Here is an 18,029-nt window from a genome sequence, read left to right as displayed (position 1 = left end):
AACAGGAAAATATGTGCCATAATAATGAGGGAAAATCTATCATAGCCAACTCAGAACTGACACCAGAAGTTAGAATTGGTAGAAAGGGATATTAAAAGTTATTATAATTGTATTTCAAGTGTTCAAAGCCTTAAATAAAGACATGAATATTTTAAAGGCTCAAATCAAACATCTAGAGATGAAAACTACAATCTCTGAGATGAAAGATACCCGGGAAGTAATTAATAGTGTATCTATACAATGGAATACTACTCAGCAATGAAAAGGAATGAACTTGATGAATCTCAAAATAATTGTGCTGAATGAAAGAATCCAGACAGAAAGATTGCATGCTGTGAGATTCCTTTTACATGAAATCCTAGAAGATGCAAAAAGTAATCTCCAGTTACAGAAAACATATCAAGAATAACCTGGTTGCAGGGTAGCGGCAGGAGTAAGAGGAAGGGATACCCAAGGGACACAAGGAAACTTTTGGAGGTGACAGTGATGTTCACTATTTTGATTTTTATGCTGCTTCATGGGTGTATACAGATGTCAAAACATATCATTTTATGCACTTTGAATGTATGCAATTTATTGTATATTGATTATAACTCGGTAAAGCTATTTTTAAAAACTAAAGAGATAAAATTGTATTTCTAATAACCACTGAACAACTTGGAAAACGGAAGATTTATAAATGTAACCACACTTTTTAGTATTTAAATTTCTGTAAATTTTAGAGAATGGTAAAAATAAAGTTTGAAATATGTAATTTTTTGTTACATCTAAATCTATAGTATCTAGAGGGGAGGGTATAGCTCAGTGGTAGAGCACATGCTTAGCATGCCCAAGGTCCTGGGTTCAATCCTCAGTCCCTCCATTAAAATGAATAAATGGATAAACATAATTACCTCCTCTCCAAAATAAATAAATAATAAATCAGCTATGGTGTCTGTAAGTTACCTGTGTAATACAGCATCTTTAGTGTTAGTATGATATTTAAAATTTGGTTTAAGAGTTCTCTTTTTTTTATTTTTTTAACAGCAAATTAGAAAACCTTTCCCCTTGTTGTTTAGAGCCATGTATTTTCATTGGGTAGGGGTGGGGAGATATATTTCAAAACAAAACTAAGGGCCAGAAAGGCACAAGGTAAATTTTAGTTATGGTTTTTTCCAAAGCTTGCTTTAGAAACTAAGAAAATTCTACACATTTTCTTACCCATAAGAGACTGTACGTTTCACTCCCTAATAACCTCTTTGCTACGACGTCTGGGCTGGAAAAACCCTCTAAGTGTCTGATTAAATACTCAAGAGCTTTAACCCCTGCCGTCCTGCTTCATTAGACATACAGTTGTGTGCTGCATGCTTGTTATATTCTGGAATGTTCTTATTTCTGTATTCTCATGCTCTCAACTTGTCTGTCCTGATTTCCCCCAGTTTGATGCCGACCGGGACGAGGATGAGGTATTCTATGACATCAGCATGGCAGTTGACAGCAAGTTATTTCCAAACAAAGAGGCTGCAGCGGGTAAGTCACTGTGTCCTTTGGGCTGCAGGACATCCTGACCCCCTGCCAAGTGTCTGGGGCTTTGTAGTCATGTTGGAGCTCAGCAGACTGCTGTAAGGTTTTAAGGACGATGCTGTCCTCAGAGCTTTATACCTTCAGGCTTAAAAATTAAGGTACAAAACAACATATAAAAGAAGAACTCGACATCTGGCCCTTATGGTTACTGCCTTTCTTCCAGTTACTGCATGTGCAAATTAGCAGGTGGTCACAATGGAGCATTACATTTATGTTACTATAATTTTTAAACACTGATCTAACTCATTCTTTGTGCAACAATAGAAGTTACTGTTTCCCCAGGACTCCCTAACTCATACATGTCTCTCCTGTGCCACCTGGAAAAAGCCTCCCCTTTGATCTGATAGCTGCTTCCATCCCTGCCCACAGCCCCTGTCATGGCTCTGCCCCGTCTCTCCCTATGTCTAGGAGTTCAATGTTGGACAGTCATGCAGGGTAACCATATCCCGCTCAGAGTTCTAGCCTTGCCCCTTTTCCCACCCTCTCCCTTGGTCAATTCATTGTCCCTCATGGTTTCAACCATCAGTTCTATGTGGATGACTCTTAAGTCCTTGTCCCAGTCCTGACCTTGCTTCTCAGTGTGGCCTGAGTAAATAAAGACCATAAATTCTGGGCTGTAAAGAAAAAGGCTAAACACCAAAACTTTTCAGCCATATTTGAAGCCCACTAAGAGTAGCTTCAAAGAGTGGTAGTCTTTCTGGGCAGATCCACAGTGCACAGATGACAGATGTTAACTCACCCGCCTGATTTTCCAGTGATATTTACCAAAGGATGGCCCATTGCAGGAAAAGATGGAATACTGAGATGCATGTAAGATCATATAAACAAGAGTAGTGCTGCTCTGGAAAATGCTGTGACACCTGCACTTTTTAAGTTAATATTTTACTTAGAACATTCATTTAGACCTCTAACAACAAATGCCTCTGCAAGACACCCTCAGTTTGCTAACACAGCGGAGCAGAGGAGCTGATTTAGCTGCCCGTTCTTTAGAACTCCCAGCACAAGTGGCATTTCTCCAAGGTGGCCGGGTCCTGTAGTAACGCAGCTGTGTTGGCTTCTGTGATAGTCGGTAAATGGTGACCTCATCCTCTCCAAGTCCCCGTGGTGGGGTGCACAGGGCCCGCCACAGCGGAGCTTTCCAGGGGCGGACTGCTTCCTTTCTGCAACTCTGGGCTTGTGAACAGAGGAGCCAGTGCCCACAGCCCCCACGCCCCCGTCTCCCTTCCACACCCAAGACCCCTGAAAATCGGGTTCTGCTCCAGCCTGAAAGTAAGCCTGCTCTGCATGTGACAGCCCTGGTGAGTGATGTGAACTGGAGGGCCTGTGGTAAACTAGAAATAACCCCACCTTCCCTACAGGAGGCGGCCACTTCACAGCCCCAGGCTACTGCTGCCGTAGGGGAGAGGCCAGTGTCGCTGGCTCCTCTCTTTCAAGAGAAAACAGAAAACCTGCACCAGCAGGTGAAATCTCGGTGGCTCACTCAGGCCGACAAGTCACGTCCAGGGCCTCTGCTCTGTGATTCAGTCCCTCCCTTCTCTCTGATCCTCTCTCTTTGCAGAATCTCAGCTGCCCTACGGCTCCCATATCACCTCCATGTGAATGGCTTTAAATTCTTTTAAATTTTTTTTTGCACAAAAATTGTATCTCTTTAAGATGTACCACATGCTGATTTGACTAGTGAAGTGATTACCCAGCTCAGCTAATTCACACGCTCTCTCTTCACATAGTTACCGTTTTTCTGTGTGTGATGAATGAGCACCTGGAACATATTCTCTTAGCACATCTCCAGCATTCATCACGTATTGTTACCTGTTGTCACCGTGCTACACCGGGGCTCTGGGCTTATTCTTCCTACGTAACTGCAGCGCTGGACCCTTTAGCCAACATCTCCCTGTGTCCCCCCTGCATGCCCATGGTAACCACCAGTCTACTGTCTGCCTCTGTGTATCTGACATTTTCAGGTTCCACTTGTAAGTGAGATTGCGCAGTCTTTCCCTTTTAAGAGGAAGAGTGTCTCTGCCCTCACAGCCCACACCAGCCATCGGTCCTATGGGGTCCGGGCCACGTTCTCCACTAGCCAAGGCTTTGACATCCCTGGCTGGCCTTTTACTTCATTCCTATCCCCTTCCATCTGTCATGAATCCTGTTACTGCCATGGGGATCCTCCCAGAAGGCAGCCTTGATCACTCTGCCTCTTGACAAAAAGAAAAAAAAAAAAAAAACCCTTCAATGACTTTTCTGCAGACTGAGCACCAACGTCCTTAAGGTGAGAAAAGTATCCAGGATGCTGTGGTCCTGTTCCCGGCACAGCGTCACTCCTCCCCTGCCCCATACCCTCCTCCAGCTCCTCGAATGCCTCAGGTACCTTCCTGTCTCCCGCCATGTGCACAGGTTACTTGGACCTGCTTGTCTCCATCTGTATCCCTCTACTCTCTCAACTCCTACTTCCATCTTTCACCTGGTCAGATCCTACTTTGTATCTCAGTGATGTCCCCAAGGAGGCATTTGCAGACCCCATTCCAGACCCGATTAGGCCCTTGAGTAGTACCTTGCCCTTTTCCTGCAGGGCATTCATCACAGCTATGATTATACGATCAAGTATATGAACGTTCGCTAAGCATCAATTCCCACATTAGATGCAAGCTTTCTCGGGGACAGAGCATAGGTGAGTGTCTGTCTGATACCCAGTGCGATGACACATAAGCCCTTTCTCATCCAGCTGGCCGCTTCAGCTGGGCTACTCCCCTGAATACCCAGACTCACAGCCACACTGAATTTTCTTTGGCTCCAGAGCAGAGTGTGCATTTGCTTGCTTGCATGTCATAGAATGCCATCCCCCAAATGTCCGCACCCTGTCTGCGGTGTCTCCTCCTCCCTGGAGCCCTCCAGTAATACTTCCACTGAGCAGAATTGACTACAGCAGTCAATCTCTCTCGCCCCGGTTTGCTCATCTATAAAGAAAGGATGCTGTTAGTGCTACCTCATAGGATTGCTGTGACCAGTAAATGGCTTATGCGTATAAAGTGTGTGGCTGTCACCCTGAAAAGGCTGTCTATAAGTTGGTATCTTTGCTGAGAGTTTGAGGGGTTGCAGGGAGACACCACATCTTATGCAACACATTTCCCCAGTTTCCTAGGTCACTTTCTACTCTCTTCTCCCCCTTCCTCCTTTCCGCAACCCGTATTGTGGAGTAACTGAAAAATTCTCCGCTTCCCTTCTCACCCAGCACAGGCCACCAACACCCAGTTCCCTCCAGGAGCTCCCTTCTAATCCCAAATACTGTCAGGATATCTTCCCAGAGATATGCAGTGCTCTTCTTCAAAGGAATGCTAATGCAACCTGCTGCTAACCCTTTCCACGCCTGCTGGAATTAGAGCTGGATTCTCCGTGCCTAATGCCTCGGACGCTTAGGAGGGATTTCATGTTTGTAGAGCGAATGAATAAGACTGAGATCCACAAAAGTAAAATGTATATGCCCTTTTATGCATTTTTCAGTCATTCACAAATATGTATCGAATGCATGTGATTTCTAAGTTTTGTTTTTAGATTCAGAGATGAAGTGCAGCCCCACCTAAAGCTGCTTCCAGTTTAGTGGCAACGACAGGGCAAGGGAGAGACCCCTTTGCCTTTCCTCACAGAGGGGCAGGAGATGCACCTGTTAGAGGAGCCTTGTCTGCAGGCGCCCATCCCCGCCCTGGAAGCCCCGCCTTGCGGGAGTGTCCCTTTGCTTGGGACTCAAAGTGGGACAAGGACTTTCCTAAAACTTCAGAATGAAGATCCACAAGGAGGAAAAAAGTCTTTAACAGGGTCCCAGAAAGCAGTATGGTTAGCCTTCCTGTACCTCCAAAGCCAGTTTGTATCATCTTCCTGCTTAAATTTAAAGAGACAACCTGAAAATAGTATTTCCACAGAGCACTCTGCTTCTAAGGCTGGCGACACAGAGTGCCTCCGTGGGGTTCTAGTTTAGCTCATGACTTTCTCTGTTATCTATAGGAAAGATATTTTTAAATATGAAAAAATCAAGAAATTCAAAATAGGGGGAAATGAAGGCAGTACTATCATTTTTTCAAAATGTCCTGCTTCTGCTGTCTTTTCTGGGTAACAAGATCATTGCCATTGTTTTATGTGTTAAATTGTCCAGTGAAAGATGGTGAAAATGTGTACATATGGCGGTATTTACCTCCCTATTCTGAACGTCAAACCTTAGGCTATTATTAAAGTTTCCATTTTCAGCAAACCAAGCAACCGATACTAAAAGGAAATGAAAGTTATTCAATCATTATCTGAGCCGATAATGCCATCCTTTGTCTGTTGCCTTCCTTCTATGATCTGTTAGGACTGTTGCCAAGAGCAACAATATGTCAAGAAATTCCACCCCTTGATGATACAATAAAATTTCTGTTGAAAGCGTTTTATTAGGAAAGTCAATCTCTTCTTCCTAAGAAGCACGAGTTGTTGGTTTTTAAACCAAGACCTCTTCATTCTTTCATTCTAACCATTGCTGAAGTTAGTTTTCTAATAACCTTGTTCCATTTTCAAATATTAATGTGCAATATTTCTGTGAACTGGGTTAAGAGCTCTTCACATTGTCCGTTATTAAAACAACCAAAAGAACAGTTTCTGATTAAATAAGTAGGACGCAGGAACGGAAACAGCTATATGTTTAATAAGATCTCCGTGTTCCGATCACGCTGCGCACTCCACGTGAGTCACTCTGAATTCTGAGGGGAGGGTATCATCTGAGTGCCTGTCACCAAGTCCACTAGTCAGGGGTGGATAATATTCATACTGTGGAAGTGATGGAAGCTAATTAACTTCGGCGATCCCTCTGACGACGCTGTCAGTAGCAGCCACCTTGTCACAGGCTGGAGTGACTCTCCTTGATTCGCTTTTTGTTCTTCCATTTCCACAGCCGCCCAGTGACCCCCCTCATTATCAGCCACTCACTGTTCCTCCCTTTCTCAGAATGTAGGCGAGGCGGCACACGCCTCCAGGTCCTGTCCTGTAGGGCACTGTAATGAAAGACCACCATTATATGGCCGTTTGGATTACGCCTGCTTGGAACTTGGAGTCAGCGGGACGTGTTCGAGGTGGGAGCTCTGACTCCTGTCTTGACGTCAACTGCTTTCTACAGGACCGTGGCCAAGTTATTTAACTTCGCCACGGCTCATTTTCCTCTTTTTCTAAAATGACAGGGTGGGAGTCAGTGAAATACTAAATTCTAAAATGTCTGTGTTCTTATAAGAGAGAACTGTGTTTTACTTCTGACATCTTTACTGCCTCAGTACACATAGGCAAACTGATCTTCAAAGTGGGCTCTGAGACGTCAAGTACTTTCATAAAAATTTATGAAAAATTTTATTTGAAAAATACCAAAAGCACAAAGATAGAAAAATCATACATGTACAATTCCTCTACTTAAAAACATATGTGTAAAATTGAAGTTTCCATTTCACCCCACTAGTCTCGCTGTATTAATAGCATGTGGTGCAGAGTCCTCCCAACTCCCCTCTAACAAGCACCTCAACCCTGGGGCTGCCGTGGGCGTCACCAAGAATTGTGCAGTATACGTTTATGCCACTAGACATGGCAGCTCTATGGTTACTTTCCAAAATGGTTTGACAAGTCAAGTATCTCCATTTTGAAAATCTTTATCATCCTTAAAAAGTTTTTAATGATGCAGACACAAGGAACAATGACGTTACTGCTTAATACTTGGGAACACGTGCTAGTACTTAGTTTGTTAAACGGCAGAGGTAGTGATGAGAAGAAAAAAGAAAAAAAAAACGGAAGACAAGAAAAAAGACTGTGGGGACATACCTTGGTTCTCTTTTTGGAGGAAGGTATGAAAGCAGCATCTCTGTGAGAGGTCCATGTCTGACAAGTGTGTGAGATGCTTGACATTTAAAAAAGAAATCCATCTTCATCACATATTACTCGTTGCAGATTCTAAATAAGAGTTATTTGGCAAAGGCACGTGTACAGTGAAGCGTGGAGTGTTTCAGGGGGCGCCTGGCGCTCTGTGGGCAGCACTGAAGGCTGCCTTTCTGGCTAGTTAGGGAATATGTATTTCCCAGCAGGAGAGAGCCCTTAGATGAGGGTGATCAATCAGTTGTTCTTCAGGGACCCCATTATGGAAATCACTGGTTTAAGTCTCAGCCTTGGGGATTCATGGGCAGGCAATTCACTGTAACCTGTAGTACCCTGGGGGAAAAACTCTACATTAATACATTAAGTTAACCTGATTTTTCTCATCTTCAGGGACTCAGGTAATCCAAGGCTGGAGGAAAAATTTCTCGAGTTCTCATGGAGTGAGCAAACTCAGTCCCTCTTTTTTTCTGGAAACCCCTTGCTCTGCTCCCACTCTGTATTTCACACCTGGTGTTCCTTCTTCCTCAGTTACTGCCACACAGTCCTAAACCACTTCTCCTTCTGGACAGCCCTTCCACACCCTCGCAGTCCAGGCTCGTAGACTAGCTCCTGTGGAGAACCCCACCTCCGTCAGCTCCTCCACTGCTAGTCAGAATCAGTAGCCTTTCCTTTCCGGTTTCTGAACTTCACTGCTGACAGATCAGTCGACAGGATCATCTTCTTCTTAAGGGTGGAGACGGTGTCCAGAGTATCTGCATTTCCCACCTGCAAGCCAAACAGTGCCTGGCCAATGGGAAGGGTCTATAAATATTTGATGTGATCATAAGGACAGTATGGAAACCTGGTGGGAGGCTGCTTGCTTTAGAAACGTACACAGACAGCCTCCATCAGGTAATCTTTGTTTTCTGAATCTTAGGTTCAGTTGACCTTGATTCTTCGATGATGTTGGACGCTGGAGAGATCATTGATACAGGATCTGATTATGAAGATCAGGTAATTAAAATCTAAAAGTGTTTCTGTTTAAATGTTTTTAATTTTAGTCTTTATAAATGTTTCATGAAAATTGGAGTTATTAATCATTCTGTGAAATGTTTCCAGGTAACTAGTAACATTGTCCATGATAAATCACAGTAGCTCATAGCTTTTATTCACTAACTTTGGCCCTTTAGGCCTCCTGTATCCACAGACTCCAAATGGCAATTAACTGAGGAAAGATTTGTGGTCTAGAGTTACAGGAGATAGAAGTGAGGTTATGTGAGGTTCCCTTGCCCAGGAATTTGCCTGTGTCTTGATCCCTTTCCAATAACAAACTGACAGTATTAACCGCATTGACTACAGGGTCAGGGACCTGCTTTTCTCTTCCTAATCTTTGAAAGGGACTAATGACCAAGGACAACATAGCCAAGAAGTTAAATGTATTTTCTATTTGAATAAAACCAAAGAAACGTATCTGGCTCATTTTCTTCTCGGCAAAGGAACTCTTCCTACTGCTAAGTTTTAATGATCCAAAATAGTTGGCAAATGTTCCCATTCTCCAATTAGGCTGTGTTTTTTAAAAAGAATAATGTCTGAAACTTCCTTCCACCTCTCAACAGTGCTCTTCTGCAGTGGCTGAAAGCCAAGCGAACATGTTCATCTGGGGTTTTTTTCACCCATTTTCAGCTAACACATGTTATGAGTAAAGCAGATAAATCTGACCAGTGTCCAAATGTAATGGCTGTCTTTCCATTTCATGTACGTGTTCAGAAGCTATTTTCATGAGCATTAAGTTTCTTCTATTATATCACAAAGCAAGGAGAAGATATTGGCAAGTATTTAAAAATATTTTTAGTATTTATTAAGCACTTTGTACATAGTAAACGTTGCGCTAACTTCCTTAACTTGATTATCTCGCTAATTCTTCACGACATCTCTCGGAAATAGGAATTACTGTCTTTATCTCCCAGATAAGAGAATGCAGTCTCCAAGAGTAATTTGCCCAGAGTTACACAGATGGTTTCACAGTGGAGAAGTGAGCTTCGGTCACCTTCCCTAACACACACATCTCCACCTCCCATCCTGACCTCCAAAGACAAGCCATTCAGTGGTGCATTTTGGGAGCCTTTTCAGTTGCTAACCCTTAAGACCCCAACAGAGGCAAATGCCAGATAATCACTATGAAAAGTGAGCTCATCATCCAAAATTACAGACCACACAAAGAAATGACTCATAACAAGAAATCCAGCTGATTAAACAAATGGAAGGGCTCACACGCCAAAGACTAGAGATAACAGAAGAGTTGGAAAGAAATCTTAATATAGGAATATTTAAAATATCCAAAGAGATAAAGAGAAGATTAGAAACCATGAAACAAGTGCAGGAGAGAATGGAAAGGAAAAGGCAGGAAGGAAAAGGGGGGACCAAATAGAAATTCTAGGCACAAAAAATATTGTCATTGTAATAAAAATTCAATTAACGAGTTGAAGAATAGACTAGACACAGCTGAAAAGACAATGGTAGAGCTGAGGAAATTGCCTCAGAATAAAACAGAGGGCTAAATCATTGTCAAATATAAGAAAGAACTTAGGAGACACTGAGGATAGAATTATTTGTTCAACCTGCTCTGAAAGGAGTTCCAGAAGGAGAAGGTGGAGGGGATGGAGCAGAGCTGCATTATAGCAGATGATGGTTGAGAATATTACAGAGATGAGAGAAGACAAGTCCCCAGATTGAAGGAACACATCTAGTCCTGAGCAGGATAAAAAAATTCCTCACCTATTCTTTTCTTGTTTAGTCATTCAACAAATATTAATAGAGCACCTACTGTGTGTCAGGTACTGTTTAGTCACTTGGAATATCTAACTATGTAATTCAGGCAAGGAACTTTCATCCTGATGGGGAAGACAGATAGTAAACAATGAACATAATATAGTCATAAATTTAAAAATTAGTAAATTCTCACTCAGAAATAAAAAATAATAAAATAATGCCATTTGCAGCAACATGGATGGACCTGGAAACCATCATTCTAAGTGAAATAAGCCAGAAAGAAAAAGGATAACACCATATGATATCAATTATATGTGGAATCTACAAAAAAAAAAGACAAATGAGCTTATTTACAAAACAGAAACAGACTCACAGACGTAGAAAATTAGACTATGGTTACTAGAGGAGAAGGGGGTGGGAAGGGATAAACTGGGAGTTCAAGATTTGCAGATACTAACTATTATATTTTAAATAGATAAACAACAAGTTTATACTGTATAGCACAGGAAACAATATTCAATATCTTGTACTAACCTACACTGAAAAAGAATATGAAAATGCATATGTGTATGTATATGTATGACTGAAACATTATGCTGTACACCAGAAATTGACACAACATTGTAAACTGACTATACTTCAGTAAAAAAAATTTTTTTTAGTGGGGAGGGTATAGCTTAAGTGATAGAGTGCATGCTTAGCAAGCATGAGGTCCTGGGTTCAATCCCCAGTACCATCAAAAAACTAACTAAATAAATAAACCTAATTACCTCCTCTCTGTTAAAAAATTTTTTTATTGTTTTAATTTAAAAAAACAAAATAAATGAATGAGTAAATTCTCTAGACTGGTAAGTTCTATGAGAAAAAAAATGTAGAACTGGTTAGAAGGATTAGGAATGCTGGGGTGGGGGACAGATTACAGTATTAAATAAGACAGTCAGTATGAACTATGATGGCCTCATTAAAAAGGAGAGATTTGAGCAAAGACTTGGCGTATAGTGTAAAACATCAGAACACAGAAAACAAAATACAATATTCAAAGTGAAAAGGCACAAAGGCACAGCAATTTGGGGGGCAGCAGATTAAATTGAAGCAAGTGCTGCATTTATTGAGTACCTACTATGAGCTAGACACTGTGTTCTATGGTTTACGTGCATTATTGCTAATCTCTACAGTAACTCAAGAAGGCAGCTCTGTTTATCCCCAATTTACAGCTGAGAAAACTGAAGCTCATACAAGTTCAGTGACTTCCCTTGACTACACCGGTAACAAGCTGTAGAGCCAGAAATCAAACTATGATCAGCCTGGCACCAAAATCTCATTTATACTTTCACCACTCCAAACAAAGCCATTATCAAAGTCACTGGTAGTCTATCGCCAATTCCAGTTAATACTTTTTAAGTTACCTTTCTTGACCTTGGCTGCCTTTGATTCAGCACGCTTTTACTGTAAAGGGCCAGGCAGTAAATATTTAAGGCTTTGTGAGCCATAACATCTTCGTTGCAATTAGTCAGACCTGTCGTTGCGGTGCAGAAGTGGCTACGACTACACTTAAACAGGAGTACGGCCGTGTCCGAGTAGAGCTTCATTCATGGACACTGAAATTTGAATTCCACATATTTGCGTGTGATTTATTTCAACTATTTAAAAATGTGAAAGCCATTCTTAACTGAGAGGCTGAACACAAACAGGCAGCAGAGTGGATCTGACCTGAGGACCGCAGTTTGCTGACTGCATCTCTAAACCAGCCCCCTTCTTGACACTCTCCTCTCCATTAGCTTCTAACATTTCTACATTATTTAATACTGTTCTAAGTGCTTCACATATTCCCTCATTTTTATCCTGAGACAATTACATGAGATTGATATTATTATCCCCATTTTACTGTTAAGGGAACTGAGGCACAGAGATGTTAAGCAGTTTACTTAAGGTCACACAGCTGGCAAGAGGTAAAGACAGAATTCAAACACAGGCGTCTGACTGCAGAGCCAGGATCAGGAGAGACAGGTGCGGCTCTGCGATGGTAACAGATAAAACTCAGAATCTGAGTGCTTTCCTTCCAGAGGTTCTTTAACATGTGACTTCCAAAGAGACCATGGATGGGAAGGAAAAAAGCATGGGGAAAGGAGACCCACTCTTAACTGCACTTTACCTCACCCCACAATCGTTTTATGTCCCCAGTCGCTGGCTCTCCCTACATGCAAAGGCTGGAAAATGGAACTTACTTATGTGTCCAGGAAGGGAGAGATGGGTTTAGGGGGTATCAAGCCAGCCTGAGCCGCAAAGCTCTTGCCCCTCCCCTACAATGTATTCTCTCTCTCACAGTCCTCGTCCTTCTTGGTTTACTCATCCTTGGTTTCCTTGCTGAGCTCCTTTCCATTGGTCCATTCTGTCAGTTGGGTGCCTCCCAGCATCCTGGCCATGGTCCCTTCACTCCGCCCTGCACACGTTCTCCTTTGAGAAGCTGGACCACAGCCGTGATTTCCGCTTTACTCGGAGCTCGCTGGTGAGCTTCCAGTGCCTATGTCTGCCTGCTAAGCAGCACTGGTTGTATTTCCCCTTTGCATCTCAAACGCCACACATCCAAAACTGAACTCACCATCTTCCCCCACAAAATCTGTTCTTCCTCCTGTTTTCCCTATTTCTGTGAATGACAGCACCATCCTCCCAGCTGTCCAAGCCGGAGACAAGGGTGTCTTCTTAGCCTCCCTCCTTTTTCCTCTCTCCCTGCATCAGTTGGATCAAGAAGCTGGTCGGTTCTGTGCAGGCATCACTCCCTCCCTCTACAGTTCCACTGCCACTGCCCTGGTCCACACCCTTATCCTTCATCCCCAGGACCACTGACACAGTCTTCTAACCAGTCTCTCTTCCCCAGGCTCCTCACCCATCAAAATCATCTTGCTGAAAAACGAAGCCAATCATCACAGTCCATTGCTCAAAACTCTTCTTGGTTCTTCACTGATGTCAGAATTAAATTGGAACCTCTTGTCATAATACATGGCAATTTTCAAATTACAGTCTGACCCCATCCCTCCCTCCCTCCCCAGACTCATCCCTTGCCAATTACCAAAACACACAGAATGCTCCAGCCACATCCATCCATTTGCAGTTCCTCCCAAGTGGGTTGTGCTTTGCACAATCTCTTTCCTCTACATGGAAGCTTCCACAACCCCAGTACCCCTATGCCAGACAACCCCTACTCATGCTCCATCAGGACCACCCTTCTCTTTGACTAAGCACTTCTCATTGCACATTTGATTCACCTTCTTGGGGGACTATGAGACCCAGTGTTACAATACCCCCCTGCATTGCAGGGACTGGGTTCTACTCTCCTGCCACTCAACCTAGCACACAGCATGTGCTTAATAAATGTCCATTTTTTAAGCCAATAAAATGATTTCTAGTTCTTCTACTTAATATGTAACTTTTTGATAACTTGCTGACTCTTGCTAACTCTTTGAGCTGGGGTTTCCTCTTCTAGAAAACAATGAGGGTCACCTCACTTAGAAGTATTGTTGTGACATGGATGGACCTGGGTATCATCATTCTGAGTGAAGTAAGCCAGAAAGAGAAAGAAAAATACCATATGATATCACTTATATGTGGAATCTTTAAAAAAATGACACAAATGAACTTATTTACAAAACAGAAACAGACTTACAGACATAGAAAAACAAACTTATGGTTACCGGGGTGGGTGGGGAGGGGGTGGGAAGGGATAAATTGAGAGTTTGAGATTTGCAGATACTACTATATATAAAATAGATAAGCAACAAGTTCATACTGTATAGTGCAGGGAACTATATTCAATATCTTGTAGTGACTTATACTGAAAAAAATATGGCAAGGAGTGTATGTATGTATATGTATGACTGAAACATTATGCTGTACATCAGAAATTGACAAAGCATTGTAAACTAGCTATACTTCAATTTAAAAAGTTAAAGAAATGCAACTTGAATAAAGGGGAAAAAAGAAGTATCGTTGCAAGAAGTAGGGAGTGCAAGGTGCCTCGTATGGAGCAAACACTCCATAAACGTGAACCCCTTTCTTCCCTCCCTCAGACTCAACTTAGGCAGAACTTTTCCATGCCTTTCTGTAGCTGAGAGAGGCCACCACCCTTTCAGTTAAGTGAATGCTAGTAGAGCACTTAAGATTTTCAATCTGGCATGTAGGAGTGTAAAAATTACCACTATCCTCACAAGTGAAAAGCTGGACAAACTAAAAACTCTCTTCTTAGAAGTGAGGTCACAGGGCAAACTACTGCAGCCAGAACTGGAGAGACAGACAGGCCGACTCAGAGAATCACGACTTACCAGAGCAGAAACCCATGAGCAGGAACCTCCACAAGAACCAGGAGAGCCTGGGAAAGAAAACCTAAACTGTAAGTGATGAATTGCTGGAGACTCAGTGTGGGCAAGTCTGAGGATAAAAAAATCCAGGGGCATCCAGTCATGGGGTCCCCACACTTTTGTGGGTTTTACCTCCTGGAGCTCTACCAGAGCCTCACAGGGAATATCAGAGAAAAATCTCCTCATACTTCCAGCAGGTGGAGGAGAAAAAAGAATTTCTGGAGGAAGGCAAGACTGGATCTGGGAAGTCCAGCGGGAACTGCAGAGGTCCAGACAAGAGGTCATGGATGGTACCTTACACCAGAGTTGGGGAGGAGAGGGACAGAAAGGGATGTATTTGAGAGGTACTTGTGGAGTAAAATCAACAGGACTTCATGCTGGAATAGATATGAGAGCCAGTGAGGGGTGAGCTGTGGAATATGATGCCTGAGTTTTTCACTTGTACAGCTGGGTGGGCAGTAGTGACATTCACTAAGAAAGAACACTAAGAAAACACCAATTCCATAAGAAAAGAGCATGAGTGTAATTTTAGACACACTGAGTCCAAAGGGCTTTAATGCACCCAAGTAGAAAATTCAAGTGAAGAATTAAATATATAGGTCTGGTTTTAGAGGAAAGATCTGGACTGGAAATATAAATTTCTGAACTTCTGAACATAGGTAGACCTTGAAGCTGTGAGTGGAGATGAAATACTCATAGAATAGAGGACAGAACTGAGAAGCAAAGAGGGTCTAAAGCTGAGCACTGAGGAAATTTAAAGGCTGGGTAGAGGGAGACCAGGCAGCAAAAAAGATACAAAGGAAGTTGTTAGAGAGATAGGAGGAACGGCAGCAGAACGTGGTGTTCTAAAAGCCAAGGAAAACAGTATTTCAAGAAGCAGAGTGTCAAATGCTGATGAGAGGATTAGAAAAAGAGGGAATGGAAAGCGGCCATTGCATATGGAACCATGGAGGAAATTGTTGACCTTACAAAGAGCTTTTGGGGGACGCTGGCTTGTTTGTTTGTAATGGAGACATTTGGACATAGGAAGGATCCACTCACTCATGAGACGGAGAATGTACAAGAGAGTAGTATATACTCTGAAAGCAGAAGGACTGAGTTCTAAAGCACAGGTGGGGAGACTGGCCTTAGGACAGAAGAGCACGCACACCTGGGTTATAACAGAACAAGCACCAGTCAGGTGGGAGTGTAGGCTTGTATGTTTAATGGTGAGAAGTTGATGAGTTCCTGTCAGATGACTTCCAGAGGCAAAGCCATCTGTTGAGAGTCTAAGATTTGAAGCGAGGAGGGACTGAAATGTTGCAAAATCCAGCAAAGAATGGACGAAGGAAACACAGCAGGACTGGACTCGCATATAAAGTCCAAGAGCCCATTTGATGTTAATGCCTGGAAATTAGTTTTAACCACTTGATCCTTTTCACGTTTTTCCATTTATTTAGCAGATGTTTGGTGGGTGTCCCATAGGTGCCAGATGCTCTTCTAGGTACTGAAGATTCAGAGGCCTGTGGAGCTTCCATGGGGCACAGAGACTGTCCATGGTTCGCTTCACTCAGTGATGGAGTTTCACCAAATACGTGCTTCAAAGAGAGCAGAGCAGAGCATTAGGGAGGGCGTGTACGGGAGGGCGGACCAAGGGCAGCAAGTTAAGTGGACAGAGGATGGTTAGGGGGCAAAGCCCAGAAGGACTAGAAGCACATTTGACTTCTTTAAAAATGTGACTTTATGTTACCAGTAGGAATTGGCTCTTTATTCAAAAGAATGTTTGATCCTAACAATCCTGCAAGGATCATTTCAAATCCTACTTCTTCTTCCTTGAGACCTTCTCTGATAATTAAACATTCATCTCTTGCCTGCCCCACTGAGCACCCGATGCACCTGAAGCTCGTACCCTAAGTCTCAGTGCTTGGTTCTGTGTAATTTCATATTTCACTACATTCTGCTTCGTGTTCCTCCCTGATTGCCTCCTCCATGAATCCATGATGAGAAAGAGCGTGGACTGTGAAGCTGGACAGACCTAGTTCAGATTCAGGGCTGCACCTGTGGGTTGGTTGCAAGTTACCTCTTCAAGCCTGAGTTTCTTCATCTGTAAAAATGGACATAACAACACCTTGCAGGCTCTTTGGGTTAAAAGAGACGATCCATGTAGAAGCACCTGGCACAGGAGACCATCCAGTAAATATCTCCTTTTCCTTCCCTCCTTCTCCAGAGGGAGGACCCCATCTTGTACTTCTTTTATGTCTGCTACACTGTGACAGGGACACGGTCAGGATCAAAATGGACTCACTGAATAAAATCATCATGGCACATTCCCTGATCAGAACAGACAGGCTTTACTGGTGGTTGGGTGTGTGTGTGTGTGTTTTAAGTGAATTTCCATAGTGATATTCAGCTTCTAAATCAAGAAATATTACACTAAGCCCAGTACCTGTGTTAGGTTGTATTTGTAAAGTTGGCTTAAGATGGGGCCATTCCCAAAGCTGTATCTTTCAGCAGCACAGCACTGATCATAATGTGGAGACGTACCGAGTTGCGAGCTGACACCCTGAGTCCTGTTCTGATGGGCAAGTCAAGTTGTTGTGACAAGTCCTGCAAGGACTGACTGCAGCTGGGAAGCTGGAGCGGCCAGGTGACTGCTCAGCTCTGCAGGAAGCATCTGTCCTTGGTAGTGAAGATTGTTGGTGATCTGTTGGAAAGACGACAGCAGGGACTTTGGAGAGGGAGAGGGACCGAGGTCCGAAAGATGTAAGGCTAGCCTTCCCCAAACATGGAAACAAAGTCCCTGCCGCAGGCTTAGGCGGCCGGCCCTTCCTGACCGTCCCCGCTGGCCTTGGGCAGTCTGGAACTAAGTGATTCTGTAAGAAGAAAGACAAGTCCCGTTTTTAAACCTCATAAATTACATAAGGATGTATTTTATTTTGACCATTCTTCACTGCAAAGTCAGGGCTGTCCTTCATGTTTTCGGTATCGATATTAAACATCGAACAGTTACATTATGTCACTTCAGTTACCAGCTTTGAGCCAGGAGTTCAATACATTTCCACACTCGGAGACGTTAAAGTAAATGCCTCCACACAGCACACATCTGGTGTGCCCCATCCCAGGACTCTAGGAGAAATCTTTGCAGAAGGAAATGAAAACTAGAATTTTTTTACTTCAAAGCAGTAGGATACATTCCAGGGGTCAAAAACCTATGGGAGACGGACCAGTAGAGACTGTTTGCTTTTCTCTTTTCAAAAACCCTATTAGTCTTGTCAGACAGGTTTTATGATTAATCTCACGGGCTCCTGTAGCATCTTAAGAACTGGAATAACCTCGAATGTCCTGCCATTTTAAAGTAAAATGAAAACGTTTGTGATAACAGAAGAGCATGACTGCATAATAAAGGAGAGGAAATAGAACTCCTGTGGGACCTGTGGTCGGCTGTGCCTTGGAGCCTTAAAAGACAGGAGACTGTTGTTAATGGGAAACAAAATAACCTTCTGGGATTATTATGTA

The 18,029-nt window shown here is 42.9% G+C and overlaps 1 protein-coding gene across 2 annotated transcripts in view; it reads left to right on the top strand.

Annotated features, from left to right (window-relative positions):
* Window positions 1–18,029, top strand: part of AK5 (adenylate kinase 5) — a 213,982-nt gene that overhangs the window by 112,301 nt on the left and 83,652 nt on the right. For both annotated transcript variants that reach the window (XM_010963381.3, XM_010963379.2), the window contains exons 7-8: window positions 1,419–1,509; window positions 8,351–8,427. In XM_010963381.3, the coding sequence (XP_010961683.1) occupies window positions 1,419–1,509; window positions 8,351–8,427 (168 nt within the window). The remainder of the gene's footprint in view (window positions 1–1,418; window positions 1,510–8,350; window positions 8,428–18,029) is intronic.

Source organism: Camelus bactrianus, chromosome 13, assembly GCF_048773025.1.
Source record: "Camelus bactrianus isolate YW-2024 breed Bactrian camel chromosome 13, ASM4877302v1, whole genome shotgun sequence".
NCBI classification, from domain to species: domain Eukaryota; kingdom Metazoa; phylum Chordata; class Mammalia; order Artiodactyla; family Camelidae; genus Camelus; species Camelus bactrianus.
Note: the sequence above shows the minus strand (reverse complement) of the source record. Positions and strands in the feature narration are given on the sequence as shown.